General features: G+C 49.3%; 1 protein-coding gene across 7 annotated transcripts in view; it reads left to right on the plus strand.

The window, feature by feature from the left end:
- FRMD4A (FERM domain containing 4A) overlaps positions 1-15,083 on the plus strand; it is an 853,273-nt gene that overhangs the window by 717,972 nt on the left and 120,218 nt on the right. For 4 of the 7 annotated variants that reach the window (XM_078674207.1, XM_078674209.1, XM_078674205.1 and 1 more), the window contains exons 12-13: positions 9,587-9,663; positions 14,102-14,240. In XM_078674207.1, coding sequence (XP_078530333.1) covers positions 9,587-9,663; positions 14,102-14,240 — 216 coding nt within the window. Of the gene's footprint in view, positions 1-9,586; positions 9,664-14,071; positions 14,241-15,083 lie in introns of all 7 variants that reach the window. The other 3 variants (XM_078674208.1, XM_078674206.1, XM_078674210.1) reach the window with 1 other exon arrangement.

A 15,083-nucleotide genomic window follows, 5' to 3' on the forward strand; every position in this document is an offset into this window, starting at 1 on the left:
TAGCAAAATGGGTTGCTATACGTTATTAATCTGCTGCTCCTAAAAGCCTCTTACTCAGAAGCACAAATACGTTTTGCCGCTGCAGGTGGGTCGCCACACTAAGAAAAACCATTGATGTGGGTATTAATACAATGCATTTAAACGTTTTACTGAAGCAAATGTGTACCTTTTTTGTGAGTCATAAATTGTGTCCTCGCAGCAAGATTTAGCATTCCTTGGTCCATGTCTGTGGATTTGGTTGTAACTAGGTCAGTTGTCTTTCTTTGTGTTTTCTTAGCAAATCATACAGTTAGTGAATATCACAGTTTACAGTTCTTTCCAGGTACATCGCTCCTCTCCTTTCCATCTTTTAATGTCCTCATTTTTCTGATCGGGAAGGCCTCGGCTCCAGTCAACTTTCACATCTGCTGTAAACCTGAGATAGGACTGCATTATCTTGATAACAAACCGATTGCCCAATTAGGTGAAGTCTGTTTAGTAATGAAAGATTGTGTAGTCTGCAGTCTGAAAGGAGGAAGGGTGCTTCACAGAGAGACAGGATAGTGATCGATGTGCTGCCGTGTATGTTTACGCGCCTCCCTCACCATCTATGGTGATGATTAAACTCAATGGGCAGGGAAGCAAAGGTAGGCCCTTTTGTTCTGCTCTTGTAAACACAAGAAAAGCTGAAGGTGGCATTGTACGAGTTCTTCTTTTGAAATGGCTAATTTGAAGACCCGGGCCCGTGTAAATGCTGCCGTGGAACATACAGTGGGTAGAAGTACAATTGGGAAAGTCCCAATAAACATCAAGACACGAACCCCAGAAACTGTGTATCCGCTTCATTTTATTAGAATACTCACTAAATGAGATGCCAGTAGAAGACCCCGTTTTTTGTTGGGGCATTAAATTGGTTGATTCCAATGGCATACATATTTTGTGTTTCTATCATGTATCCTGCATCGTTGCGTGATTATAACATTTGTTTTAAACATTTTCCATCATCTGTCTTTTTTATTGTACAGGTTCACTTTCAACCCATAGTCCGTTTCTCTTTCACTATCTCACCATAGGTTCTCTTTCACTTTAACCACTTACTCCCTTCTATTACATTGGGGTTCACTTTCTTTCTCTGCTCTTGAGATCTCTTCTTTATGGCCATGCTCAAGACCATTCGGTTCATAGTTTGCGTGTGATACTCAGGCAGCGCAGAGGTCTGAAGGTCAAAGTGCCTGAAGGTCAAAGTGAGACACATTGCAGGGTGTGGTGTCTGGAAACACAATCGCTGCTTCAGTTAGTCATTTCACTTCCCATACCATTTTAGGTTTTCAGTCTCTCCCCTAAGCACCTCCCAATCTTTTTATTCAGCCAAAATGTAGTAGTTCAATTGTTGTTTTAATGTTTTGCGTTGCGTAGAAGCTTGGGTGGTGGGAAAGTTGAAGGCTCAAGGGCTAGAGCACAGCATCGTCCAAGATGTTCTGTCTAATCCACACATTCCATTTGACTGGTCGTAAAATTGTTTTTTATTTTGACTTCTAAATGATTTGCTGTGCACACTTTGTTTGTGTCTACTTCATTAAATATACATTTGGTGCTAAATACAAAGTAAAACATATTGGCAGGGATACCTTTTTTAGATGCACCCAATGTCCTGTGTTTTTATTTTTTTTGCAATTTAAAGACTGCCACTCCAAAAATTAGACAGAAAAATATTGCGACCCATGTTCATGGCATGCTTTGTTCTTACTCTATTCGAATTGCTATCTTATGCTATTTGCATGGCTCTCTCCACCATTGCTGTAGCATTGTACCACATTCTTGGCCTGCACACACACTTTTACATGGATTTTGGAATTCCATCAATTGAACCAAAGGAAAAGTATGATAGTGTATTATGTTTTTTCGTGTGTGGTTCTGTGTGATTAGAAGACATTTTCTTTCAGTGTCACATTCCAAAATGGTTTATATGAGTACAAGTGGAAGTAAAGTGCATTCCATCTAGGAGGAGTTTTGTGGTTTTATGACTATCGGAGGGCGCGCCGCGTGGTTTTTGGAAATCATTTCCATACACAGTAAATGTTGCAGAAGACAAGACTCCATTCTTTTTTTTTTATATCCAATTTGTATTACTTCTTGTTCATAAAACACGAACATCAAAACCGTCAAACCAACCCTGTCACAGACCACCCCCGTATACACAGACTTAACACCATCAGTCATTTATACCCAAACCATGAAAGTCCCACTATTTGCCAAAAATCTTACCTTGTTTCTGTGGACATCCCAGGGCCGTGTAAATGGGTTTTTCCCATTGGGCACACCTGTCCAGTCCTGCCCACCAAGGAGCCAATGAATACTCAGTTCATTTTTATGTAGCGGAACATCACATGACAATTGTATTGAGCAACAGAAAGATGTGTACCCAATTATTAACGCTTTTCATCGGTTTTTATTATAAATTTAATTTGACTTCAGCCTACCCAGATTTCACACTAGGGATCTTTACGGTTCTTTCAGATGATAACTTCAGTCTAAAATTCCGAAACAAGCTGTGGTTTTGAATTTGTAGTTCAAGGAGGGAGACTCCACCTGTTTGATACCTTAGCATACTTGGCCTTTATACCTCACAGTTAACAGTCTGTTAACAGGCTGCATACATTTAATAGATCAGGAGGAGATGCTATACAACAATCAAATTAGGTTGTTGCTTTGCTAACCATCAACAGCCTAGTAATTTGATACACCCCTGTATAACACAGCTGGGGGCATCAGATATTGTTCTTGCCCTTCTACGACAAATAGCACGGTGCGATGCTCGGTGGCTGGATCACACCATTGCACGTGTAGAATGTTCTTCAAGTTTACTGCTCAGTCAGTAAGTATCCACACAAGGAGGTTTTTGTATTACCAGATTTTACATGCAGAACATTTTAAGTAGTATTTTTATTAGATGATGTGTTCTTAAGTATCTGACTTCGGAATGTGCTGTCCGACCCCCTGCGGTATCGAAGTAGATCCTTCCATCGTTCAAAGGGAAAGGGAATCAATCACAGAATGTGTAAGACGCTTACTTTGATAATGCATTAGTGTGATGTATTTAGGTTTTCTCATGTTGCGCGGAGTATCTCGTTAGTTTCCCGTTGGAGTGGTTAAGCAGCAGGAGGATTAGGAAGGAAAGTGACGTGGAGTTTTAAGGGATCGTGCTGATCATGCACTCTACATCTGTCACTCAATTAAGCAATTCAATTTACGCTAATAGTAGATGAAATCTGCAGAGAGAGCATCTGGGTTACATTACAAGGTCAGATCAGCAAAGGAAATTGATGCCTTGTTTTCATGGTGAGATGGGATCAGCAGAGAGGAAGCCGGGCTTCTAAAGGGAATGGTGAACTTGCGTGTTTTCAAGTGGAGGAGTCAACGGAGATCAGAAGGGAGCTGAGGTGGCCTTAGTCACCCCTAGGAAGAGTCTGAACAATGTGAGACGAGAACGAACTTTGAGATGTCTACCATCTTAAAGCTGCATGAGACTAACTAATGAAGCTGAACAAGCCCTTGGCTACGAGGCTGCAACTCTTGAACGGCATCAGAGAGGTGGACTTTGCACACCCAATGCAACCAACGCAGCAGAAAATGCAGCCACAAAGTAATGGAGCTATGTGGAAAGCAAAATAACCATGATTGATATACATATATTAATAATACTGGGGTTTAAATTAAGGCCAGGGGAATGCAGACTATGATCAAAAGAGGGGTTCAGAGACTAGGAAATATTTTACCATTCGTTGACTAGTTGTAGTTATGTTTAGTGTTCGACCAACAATCTTCTGTTATTCAGTCATGCTTCTGCGCTTTACTAGTTAAAATACAAATGTTCATGAAAGAAAAATTACATTTCCAAGTCAAATAAAACCAGGATTGTTCAGGTAAAGAAATGCAGTTGACTTGTTTAGTCCTTATCAGAAATCTCCACAACCATTATAACTTGACCTTTGGGGTGGATCGACCCGTTAATCTTCTCGGTCATTGCTCGGTTAACCTGCAACCTTGGGCCATATGGTAGTAGACTGGTTCCGTCTTTGTGTATTATCTGTCTGCACCAAAGGAGGCCAGCGGGGACCAGCAGACATTTAGTGGAACCGATGCTGCGGTGTAGTGATGTTCCTGCATTCCTATTGTTCATATAATGACAGGGTATTGCTCTCAAGAGTAAGAACTGAATTGATTGTCTGGCAGCTCCTTTTCAAATACCCTCACATTTTGTTAACAGGGGGCAGTGCTGCCGGCTATGGCGACACATAACAATGCAATGTAATGTGGATACCTACTGGACTATAGGAAGTTATATTAATATGGTTATATGAATAAGCCACTACGGCGTCCATCTTCTAGGACCACTTAGTCCAGTTTTATGTTTAACGCTGTGGCGCAGCTTGTGTACGCCCTAGTAGGAGCTAAGTTCTGTTCCTGTAACATCTTGAGATCACTCTTTGAGACAATGGTTTCCAGACTCCTGTAAGCCCAGAGCTCTGTGGCAGGGGTAATTCCCATGGGCACATTAATCCACGGACCCCAGCTGGGGCTGTGCCTTCTCTCTGCCAAATCAACTTTACTGCTTCTGACCACCGTGTGCATAGCTGTACATGGGACTGAACCCGTCCGTTCGATGAAAAAAGTGCTGGTTTAAACAGTGCACATGGAATTCTAGTTTCTGATGTATTGTATTGTTTTTCAAAATAGTTATGTGTTAAGGAAAATGTTGACCACAGAAGGCCAGTATTTATTTAAAACAAAAATCGTCGAGGGTCCGAAGTTTTCCTTAGGAGCTTGCTGCTCGCTGCTGGGATTGCGGAATATGAATGTTGTCCGGCCTCGATTCCACCTCCCCTCATCTCCTGTCTCAGTATCTCAATTTTGCAGGTTTTCTTTCATCCCAGTTGTCTCTCTGCCTCTGTACACCTATCCTTCTCTTCCTCCATCCTTCTGACTTTTTCTGTCTAGCTCCTGGTTAAAGTCAGGTGATGACACACAGGTCTCGGTCGCAAAACAATAGTTGCTGGTCCCCCCACCTGCAGAGGTGGCAATGCCGAGAGAGTTCAGGCCCTGGCTATTCAGAGCAGTTTTACGGAGGCCAGGTTGCGCTGTTCGCGGGCCCTCCCAGAGTACAGCGCAGGCCTGTGACTGCAGCGATGCAGACACAGGAGCAGCCTGGGCAGCATCTGGTGTACATCCCAGGGTGGTGCTACGTGCCAGCACTCCTGGGTAGTAGTGTCATGTTATGCCCTCCCTCCCTGCACAGAGGCTGTGGCTCTGGTTTGGAGGCTTCCACGAGAGAAACATCTGGCATGTGCTGAATTCCAGTGTCACTGCTGGAGATGGAATAATGGTTCTGTATACAGGTTTGGCCTGGAGCCCATTGTGGGCACGCAGACTTGTGAGGAGAGTGGGCATTCTTCGACAGGAAGATTATCTTTTCAGCTGCACATATGGTTGAAGCGAGAGTGAATGCATGCCAGGCCTTGTTTGAGGTTTCTTAATTAAGAAAACTCAAGCTACATTCTTTTCTTCAGACTCCTGAAGTATGTTGACTGTACACAGTGTACTGGTATAATTACCAAGTGACAGCCCTCTTTTCAATGCAGCAGTTTACATTTTGCACTAGCAAACAGTAGTTTATTTATAGCTCGGAGAAAGCTGCCTGCTTTACGTTTACCCGAGGCTTACTGTCTCCTTAGCTGTGGCTCCAATGTTATGTGTCGGGAGGGAGGCCGATAAGTCAGGGGCGTTAACTATCAAAAATAAACATACATGAGAAAGTGTCACAGTGGGAAACCCCTAAAGAGTTATTAAGCAGCTGTGATAGCCAAGTGTGATTATGCACCTACTGCAGATTCCTAAGAATTTGAACTACCTCGAGTTTAACACTGAGTGGGTTGGTTCAACATATTGTCCCCTTTTATTCCATAAATGTGACTACAATTAGGATATTGAATTGCCGATAGTTATGTGTGAGTGATAAAGTCAAGTCCAAATCTTCCTTAATGGAGTAAGGCCGAGTGCACCTCAAGCAGGCCTGAACAACACTTGACCTTTAAAACTATAGCTCCACCCAACCCCCACTCGGGCACAGTATATTCAGCACTTGCCTCAGGCCTTCTGGTTTGGAATCCCATTGGGGAACCAGTAGTTGCTCCTTTCAGGCCACTGGCTGACCTGCTGGACTGGCATAGTGTAGGTCAGGTGAGCACAAAGGCTCCCTCCTGCTCCACTCAGTGGGTGCTGATTCAAAACCAGACACATGACTTGGCTTCACAATGGTTTGTACAGAGAGGGGAGATAGGGAAGCAGCCTAGGAGCACAGGAGGTGAGGGAAGACAGCGGTACTCACTGACACTAAATGTTACTGAGTGTACTTCAATCCTCAGGGCAGTGGCGGCTCCTCAGCTAAGGCCGAGGAGCGTCGCCCCACTGCTTTTAAGCAGTATAAATAAAGGAAAAATAAAATGATAATAACTCTTAAGTTATTCTCATTTAATGTTTTCCTTGTTGCGGCAGCTTGACGGGCAGGGCGGGGCTGCTCTGCTGGCAGAGGAGGGGTCGAGTGGTTTTAACTCCCTAAGTGTGCATGAATGTTTGGCCGGCGGCCTAGAGCCAGCCAAACAGCCATGTGCACTTTGCATGTTCTCCACCCAGGCTGCATTACAGCATGGGTGGAAAATATGGCCAGTCCCTGTCTGAGCGCCCAACCATGGCGCTCAGACCAATCATAAGGCTGCATGGCTGTGTTGTGATTGGCTTTCGGGAGCCTGGGTGCTCTGTTCCTTTTCCGGAGACGACAGTGGTGAGACGCAGCGAGGAGGTATGTTTTTTTTTCTTTAACCCCAGTCCCGCCCGCCACCCTTCCATCCCCGATCTGTGCCAGCCGCCACTGCCTCAGGGACTACGATGGAAAGGGGGAGGATCCCAACAGAAGTACCGCCCTCATGTTCCTAAGCACACTCACGCATACCACATATCATCAGAAGGAAATAGGGTGCCCAGTCCAGGAACCCTAGATGGGTGTACACTGGTAGAGAAGATAGGGAATCTCCCTACTGGCCTACACTCCACAATTGTAAGTCACAGCCTGGCCATGTCGACACTAGTCACCCATGTTAAAATGAGTACCACTTTGGTTGTACCTCTATTACTCAAAAGAATCTCTACTCCTAAGCAACAGACACAAAATTGGGTCGAGTACTTGTGATGTGAGTCTCCTGCACAAGTCATACCAGAATGGTCTGAAGCAGAAAATAAGGAGCAGGTTGTCGCCCCTTTGACATTGTGCCAGACCCTAAGAATATGGTAGCACAGGCCCTACAGTAGGGGACAGAACAAATACCGTGATTGAATACCTGAGATGAGCATTATTCAAGAGCAAGCAGTTTGCTGTGAAGGTTACCCGGGGCCGCAGTCACCATGGAAACAGCGGCGAGGGTAGCAGGGCCTTTCAGAGCTGGGGTTTGACTTGGAGTCAGGAGTACTGACCAGCATCACCACAACACGTCATCCCAGTACATAATCAAGGGGTTGACCCGACACCTGGACAACAGCAGCCAAGTATCCAATAACGGAAGGGGAAACAAGCAGCCTGCCCTCCGAGAGGGTCCGCGCTGGGTGTCAAGGGTCATTCGAAAGTCTAGATTTGAACAAGAACATCCCGTGCCACATACACCCCCTAATGGCCACTGAGGAGTCCGGCGAGTGTAGTACCGGATGCGACAACACGACCACATTACCGAATCTCCAAGAATAGCGGAAGTGACATCATGCACCTTTTGCCATCAGAGTTGACCCCTTGCCCTACCCTCAGCCTCTCAACATCCTCGTAGTTGCTGATGAGGGGGTTAGCGGACGGACGAGCATACACTCGAGACCTTGGACATGGACACAGCGCCTTGCTTCGCTTTCTGGGAGTGTCAGCGTGTCTCCTGATATCAGATGCCGAGGGAAGTGCCATGGGTGGAAATTGAAACAAAAATACTAGGGGTAGGCACTGCTACCCCTAATTGAGTCCTCTGGCATGCCGCTTCCCTCGTTTCATCTAAATCCTTTAAAACCAAAACATGTGCCTTCTTTTCACAGAGCTCTTTTGCTGTTACGGTAGCGGGGGTTGGGGGGGCGCTGTGGTGTTCGCATTAAAGGTTCCGTGTATCTCGGCCGCCACCGAGGCCGAGCCTGAACGCTGCTTGTGCGAACCTATCATTTTCTCCGCTCATTATGAACACTAAAGCCACAAAGCAAGTCTTGGCTGCAGAGCCCCGCGCACTCCTCTGCCCCGGCCCCTCCCTCGCCTCGCTTTCATGGGAACTAATTCACCCTTTACAATCAGAAACCCTTCTCTGCCAGCTTCCCTCCCCTCCCCCAGCAGCCAGAGGAGGACAAACTTCTGGTGCTTTCGGAGCTTTCATCAAAAGAAAACGTGAACAATAAAACTTTTTCAAAGATTACTAATATATACTATGTTACATCCTCCAAATGCATGCAGCGTAGACACCACCCCTACTAAGTAAAATAAGCTTAAATCGAAGTTTGTTTACCACTTGAGTCAACAAAAAGTACTACACGTTTCTTTTAAACCGATTGTGTCGGTATGCGGTCCCAGTGGCCTCGCCTGGTCTTGTTTGGAATTAAGCAAGACATTAGATGAATATCGATTGTATTTAGTTGTGTGTTGTAATAGCTCAGCATCTGCTAAAGATCTGGCCTCTTGGCGGTGTATGGTGTGGTTTGCACTTGTGGTTGTGTGGAGTGGGTTCCCTTCGGCCCCTTGTCCATGAGCTGCTGTGTTTGATATAAAGTGCATCACCGCGCCCATCCTACACAATCTAATCCATGTTCATACGTGTTATTGTTGTTAAGCATTGGCATTACGCACATATGTGGTATTGTAGAATGCGAATCGAGCTTGTGTGGGACTTCTTGCATTCTAGTGAGGGGTGTTGTATGGAAAAAAGTAAAACTATTGTAAGAAACGTCAAGCTCGCTGGCTGAAAAGGCGCCTCAGTCGCGAGTGTCGGCATGTGTGATGTAGCGCTCCCTCGCCGCCTTTTGAGCCGTGCATGCTTCGCCCGTCCCTCGGTGCCCTGCCGCCCCCTGCGCCCGGGCACACACTGGCATTAAAGCCGGGCCGCCCATTGTGCGCTCCTAGAGCCCGTATTGAGGTCGGCGCTCCCCTCTCCGGGCCGGCGGCCGTCAGGGACCAGCGCACACCAGCGCCAGGAAGTGGAGCCCCGCGGGGGGCGGGCGGGGGCGTCCGAGGGCCGGCCCACCCGGCTCTGTGCGAGGGAAGGGCTGCCCGCCTCCGAGCCGTCCCTCCCCTCTGCTGGCGCCTGGAGGCGGGAGCTGCGGCGCTGGAGCGGTGCGGGGCGCACCGCAGCGACGGGGGTCTGTCACAGCTGCCCTCGCCTGAACATCTGGCTGCTAGCGCCGCGCGTGGACCTGTGGTGGGTGCTGTGTGGAGTTGACTGAGGGCAGAGGGGCGCTCTGGATCCGTGATTGGCTCTACCAATGCTGCTTGTGTTCAACACTCGGGGGCCCCGTCAATAACCCTCGCTCTCTCTTTGCCCAGATCTTCCAATGGCGGCAGCTGGAAAACCTCTACTTCAGGGAGAAGAAGTTTTCGGTGGAAGTTCATGACCCGCGCAGGTAAGAGGCGCTGGGATTACTATGCCGGGCGATGCTTGGAGGGCTGGGGAGAGGGGGTACTGTGTGAGGAGAGGGGGTGCTGGGTGAGGAGAGGGGGTGCTGTGTGAGGTGAGGGGGTGCTGGGTGAGGAGAGGGGGTGCTGTGTGAGGCGAGGGGGTGCTGTGTGAGGAGAGGGGGTACTGTGTGAGGAGAGGGGGTGCTGGGTGAGGAGAGGGGGTGCTGTGTGAGGCGAGGGGGTGCTGTCACTGAGGTGAGGGGGTGCTGTGTGAGGAGAGGGGGTGCTGTGTGAGGCGGGGGGTTGCTTGTGTGAGGTGAGGGGTTGCTTGTGTGAGGTGAGGGGGTGCTGTGTGAGGCGAGGGGGTGCTGTCACTGAGGTGAGGGGGTGCTGTGTGAGGAGAGGGGGTGCTGTGTGAGGCGGGGGGTTGCTTGTGTGAGGCGAGGGGGTGCTGTGTCAGGCGAGGGAATGCTGTGTCAGGCGAGGGGGTGCTGTGTCAGGCGAGGGGGTGCTGTGTGAGGTGAGGGGTGCTGTCACTGAGGAGAGGGGGTGCTGTGTCAGGCGAGGGGGTGCTGTGTGAGGCGAGGGGGTGCTGTCACTGAGGTGAGGGGGTGCTGTGTGAGGAGAGGGGGTGCTGTGTGAGGCGGGGGGGTGCTTGTGTGAGGCGAGGGGGTGCTGTGTCAGGCGAGGGTGTGCTGTGTCAGGCGAGGGGGTGCTGTGTGAGGTGAGGGGTGCTGTCACTGAGGAGAGGGGGTGCTGTGTCAGGCGAGGGGGTGCTGTGTGAGGTGAGGGGTGCTGTCACTGAGGTGAGGGGGTGCTGTGTGAGGAGAGGGGGTGCTGTGTGAGGTGGGGGTGCTGTGTGAGGCGGGGGTGCATGTGAGGTGAGGGGGTGCTTGTGTGAGACGAGGGGGTGCTTGTGTGAGACGAGGGGGTGCTGTGTGAGGCGAGGGGGTGCTGTGCGAGGCGAGGGGGTGCTGTGTGAGGTGAGGGGTGCTGTCACTGAGGAGAGGGGGTGCTGTGTGAGGCGGGGGGTGCATGTGAGGTGAGGGGGTGCATGTGAGGTGAGGGGGTGCTGTGAGGCGAGGGGGTGCATGTGAGGCGAGCCTGCATGTTTCCTGGTTGATGTGTTCTGCCCCGTGCGCTTCATCCTGGGGTGGATACAGTGTGTAGAGTGGGCAGTAATGACATTCCTCGAGTCCGTTCTTCCTCGTTCCACTCGTGGCTGGAAGAATGGAGCGAGGAGGTGAAGTCAGCAGTGAGCTGGTGTTAGAGCCGCGATTGCTGGTCCCAGGGGCCAGCTGCTCGGTCACTGGTCACAGCTGGTCCCTGCGGTGGGTGGCTGCTCCGGACAGGCCCTGGCTACGAGCTACAGTGAGCCGACCAGTGGAGTCCAGCCAGCCGTAGCCCAGAGATGCCCAGGCGTCCTGCTGTCTCTTCAGGGAGGAGAGGGCGGCCTATGACGGGGGTTCAAGCAGCCAGCAGCGCTGCATGGTGGATGTTTACAACGCTGCGAGCTGCGCTCCAGCCCCTCTTTTCCCCCCTCCCACCTCAAAGATCCTCTCTCCTCCCTGGCATCGCATGTCTCCGTGCCTCGGGCTTCTGTCTCGCGAGGTTGATGAATGGCGGGTCCTGTCAGCGCCTGGGCGCCGCGGGCTGCTGACACGTCTTCTGCCGACCACCTGATGGTGAGTGTCAGGACAGGGAGAGAGAGACACCAGGGGCTGGGACACGTGATGCAGTGTTTACTAATAATGGCCACAGTCGTTTGTTTCGAGGTCTGGCATTACAATTAGGTCATTGTTTAAAAAATAAATGAAGATATTTAATTAAAATGGTCACGAAATATATAATTGCATTGACTGAAGTAACACCAACTTTTCCCAGCGCCCAAACCTCAGAGTGAAGCTGTAGACATGCCCTCAAATGTCTTTTCGGAAAGTCACTCTCTCTTATCTGACAGAAGTTGACAGCGCTTAGAAGCAGACTATTTGGGTGCTATGCAGAAAAAAATAGACTTTTAATTCTGATTCTGTCTTGCAGACGTTTCTTGCATCCTGTCAGCGTCATTGCAAATGTGCCTGATATTAACTTGCTTCTTCCGAAAGGTGACTCGCACTAGAATCAGATACACGATGTAAACATAAAATGGACTTAGTGTATTCGGTGGGGGATACAAAGTGCCAGCCTTGCAGAAACACTGGCGGGGGTGTTGGGTGTAGGTACGGATTGCTTCCTGGTCACCGCGCTCACAGGGCTCGTCCACCCAGCGCAGATGCAGGTCACGGGAACCCCCACACCCTATATATGGTTTCAAGTTTGTTTCCGCTTTGGGTCAGAGCCTGCGGTGGGCTCAGGCCAGGGTTGGAGCCTAGAGTGGGCCTAGCTTCAGCAGAAGATGCCAGCCTGGTGCCCAAGAGGAGCAGGCGTGCGATGAGAAGCAGAGGGTACAAGTCGTTCATCTAGGCTGGGGCCTAACTAAGGCGAGGCTGCCTTACGCATCACTAGCTTTGAGGCCTGCATTGGCCCTGCAAGCAGCAGTGGGTTCCCCAGAAAAGAGGCGCGCGTGCATCCAAGTTGTGCACCGCCAGCAGGCCCCTTCCTAACGACTCCCATCAGAAGCCAGCCCCCAGCGCAGCATAGTGTGCTTTCGAAGCCCAGTGGCTAAGAAGATGCTGCGCTCTAGACGTTTGTTGTGGTTCGCGTGTGCCTCACTATCGAGCGTTCTTATTAACCTGTGTGTGATTGCATGACACATGTATGCACCTCTTGTCTGTTGGCATGTTTATAAGACTAAAAGAAACACATGGAATACCCATATGAAAACGGGCCGTTTTACTCGGAACAAAGCAAACGTTCATTCGTTTTTCAGTAAGGTTTACACCCCAAATCAGCAGTTCCTAACCTGTGCTCTGTGGACCTGCCTACTCAGGGGGTCTGCGACTGCTTAGAAAATTAAATAATGGGAACACATTTAAGAAGTGTATATAAATAAAGAAGACATATTGAAATTGTTAAAACAATCCGTAAATGTGAAAGAATCTGAAACTTGAGGCTAAAAGTTAAGTTGGTGACGAAGGTGCACTATTAAGGGGAGCCTGCACTTGTTCTGAGGTCTGCAAAGTCATTTGCATTGTTTTTTTTGCCATTGTGGGTGGTGGAGAAGATTAGTGTGTTGTTCAGAAGTCACCCATCTATTCTCAGATTTATGAGGGACTCTGCAGTGGCTTCTGTAGGTGGGGCTGCTCGGGAGGGGTGGTCACTACTTCTGAGGTCACTGATGAGAGAGTAGTGACCTGCTTACCCTGTAGGTAACTGTGTCTGAGTTAACTGCGACTCCCTTCAATGCAGCAAGTGTCACCAGGGCCCAGGGGTGTGAGGCGCCAACTGCACCCCCGAGTATAGCAACCCCCAACTGAAGGAGTGGGGGCGTCTGCTTTATTACAACGCCACTTGCTGAGGCTTGAATGCGGGGGTGGTTTGCTGCTTGGTAGGCTGATCCCCCGTTCTGTGGGCAGTAAAGCCACATGCCACCACGTTTTTATCTGCTGGGTGGTTGTCTGCTCAGGAGGAGCCAGGCCACCCTTTGGAGCGCCTCGTGCAGGCTTCCTTTCCAGCTTTGTTGCACCTGCCCCTGGGCCACTCGTCGGATGGAGCTGCCCGGTGCCCGGCCAGGCAGAAGTGAGGTGCGGACACTCAGCCTGCGAGTTGACGAGCGAACCATGTTATTAAGAGGAAACGTCATAACACCGAAGCTGACACCAGTGTGTGGGCGCGCCCAAGCCCCAGCCCCTGATTGGTTCCCCCACAACCCTTTGGAAAAAATGAGTTAATTTTAGAAAGTAAACTTTTCTACAAAGGATATTCTTCCTGAAAGTTTCTGTAGGCCTCGTATCATTTAAGGGGTGAAGAGTACACGCCTAGGGACCTCGGGTGGACCAGCCTGAGCAGGTATACTATCACATGCGATTGTCAGTACAAACACCTCAACATGTGCCCCACTGTAATAAATCCAATGAAGCCGAGGTGTAGTATTAAGATGTATGCTTTATTGATACATGTCTTAGATGTAGGTGAGTATCGAGCATAAGTAGTACAGAGTAGAAAGCCAAATGGGCGAGCTTCCTTGCTGCTCAGCCATCCTCTCAACTGACACTCCACACACAGGGTACCAGCATTCCATTACCTCACCACACACACCAACATTCAAAGAACTTCCACACTGGCTGAGCAGCAAGGCAGAGAACCAGGAAAGGTGCAATACACTAAATACCAGTATACTACACCCACTCTCACACAATGGCGCTCTCTGAAATGACGCATGCGCATGCTGGGCTGTGTTTGCTCCTCTGTGCCTGAGCCGCGTTGAGCGGGAGAGGCGGCTGATGGTCTTGTCTCCTCCTTGTGTATCCTTAGGAAGTCTCAGCCCATTCTTTCTGCTTCTAGGGCGTCTGTGACCAGGAGGACCTTCGGCCATGGCGGCATCGCCGTGCACACCTGGTATGCCTGTGCTGCCTTAATCAAGTCTATCTGGGCGATGGCCATCAGCCAACACCAGTTCTACCTGGACAGGAAGCAAAGCAAGGTAAGAAACTCACGGGGCAGGGAGAGCGGGAGGCCTTGACATGAAATTTATTCATCGTATGCTTTTTGGGTTCTTCATATAGTGCTGCATACCTCAGAGGCAGCCTCTTGGTGCTTGCTGCATGTTAACGAAAATAATTGTACAATGACAAGGAGACCTGTTGAATGGCCTGGTCTGGTTGGAATAGCGGTGTTTTAAGGGCTTTCCTCGCTGCCGGGATGTACAGCTACTGTCAAGGTAGGTAGGAGGGCTTCCAGAAACAAGATTCACTTACAGAGAATCAGTGCCCCCCACACAGATGTTTATACAGTCGGTAGTGCTTGGCGTGTGCTCACAGGACAACTGGAGCCATCTTGCCAGGATGTGTTTAAAGACTGCTTTCTGCAAGTAGGCAGGCAGGGCCAGTCCTTCACGTGCCCCTATGAACCATGAAGACAACCTTAACATGAAAAGTCCCCTGCATTGGGAGCCAGCCCAGTTCTAACAATGCAGCGTGTGCTTGGACCCTTGGTTTGTGTTCAAGCAGTGCAGAAACTACAGCCTGCAGATTACTTTTTATTTACACATTTGTTATATGCAGTCTGGTGCAGCATAACCTGGTTACATGCAGTGTGTATACTTTTCTTAATCTAGTCCTGCAAATAGTCATTATTGTGGTTTGTACAACATAACTAGTGCCATCCTGGGCTTGCCTCCCTCTGAAAGTCGCGTTTCAACCTACCCGGTACATCCCATCACTTGATTGTACGAGGGCCCGATTCCACTCTGTTTCATGTAGTGACACCAGATCTACTTCACATGTAGGCCCAAGACATGCTAAGTTGGGATGGATTGCATCTAGGC

Source organism: Lissotriton helveticus, chromosome 1_1 (genome assembly GCF_964261635.1).
Source record: "Lissotriton helveticus chromosome 1_1, aLisHel1.1, whole genome shotgun sequence".
NCBI lineage: Eukaryota > Metazoa > Chordata > Amphibia > Caudata > Salamandridae > Lissotriton > Lissotriton helveticus.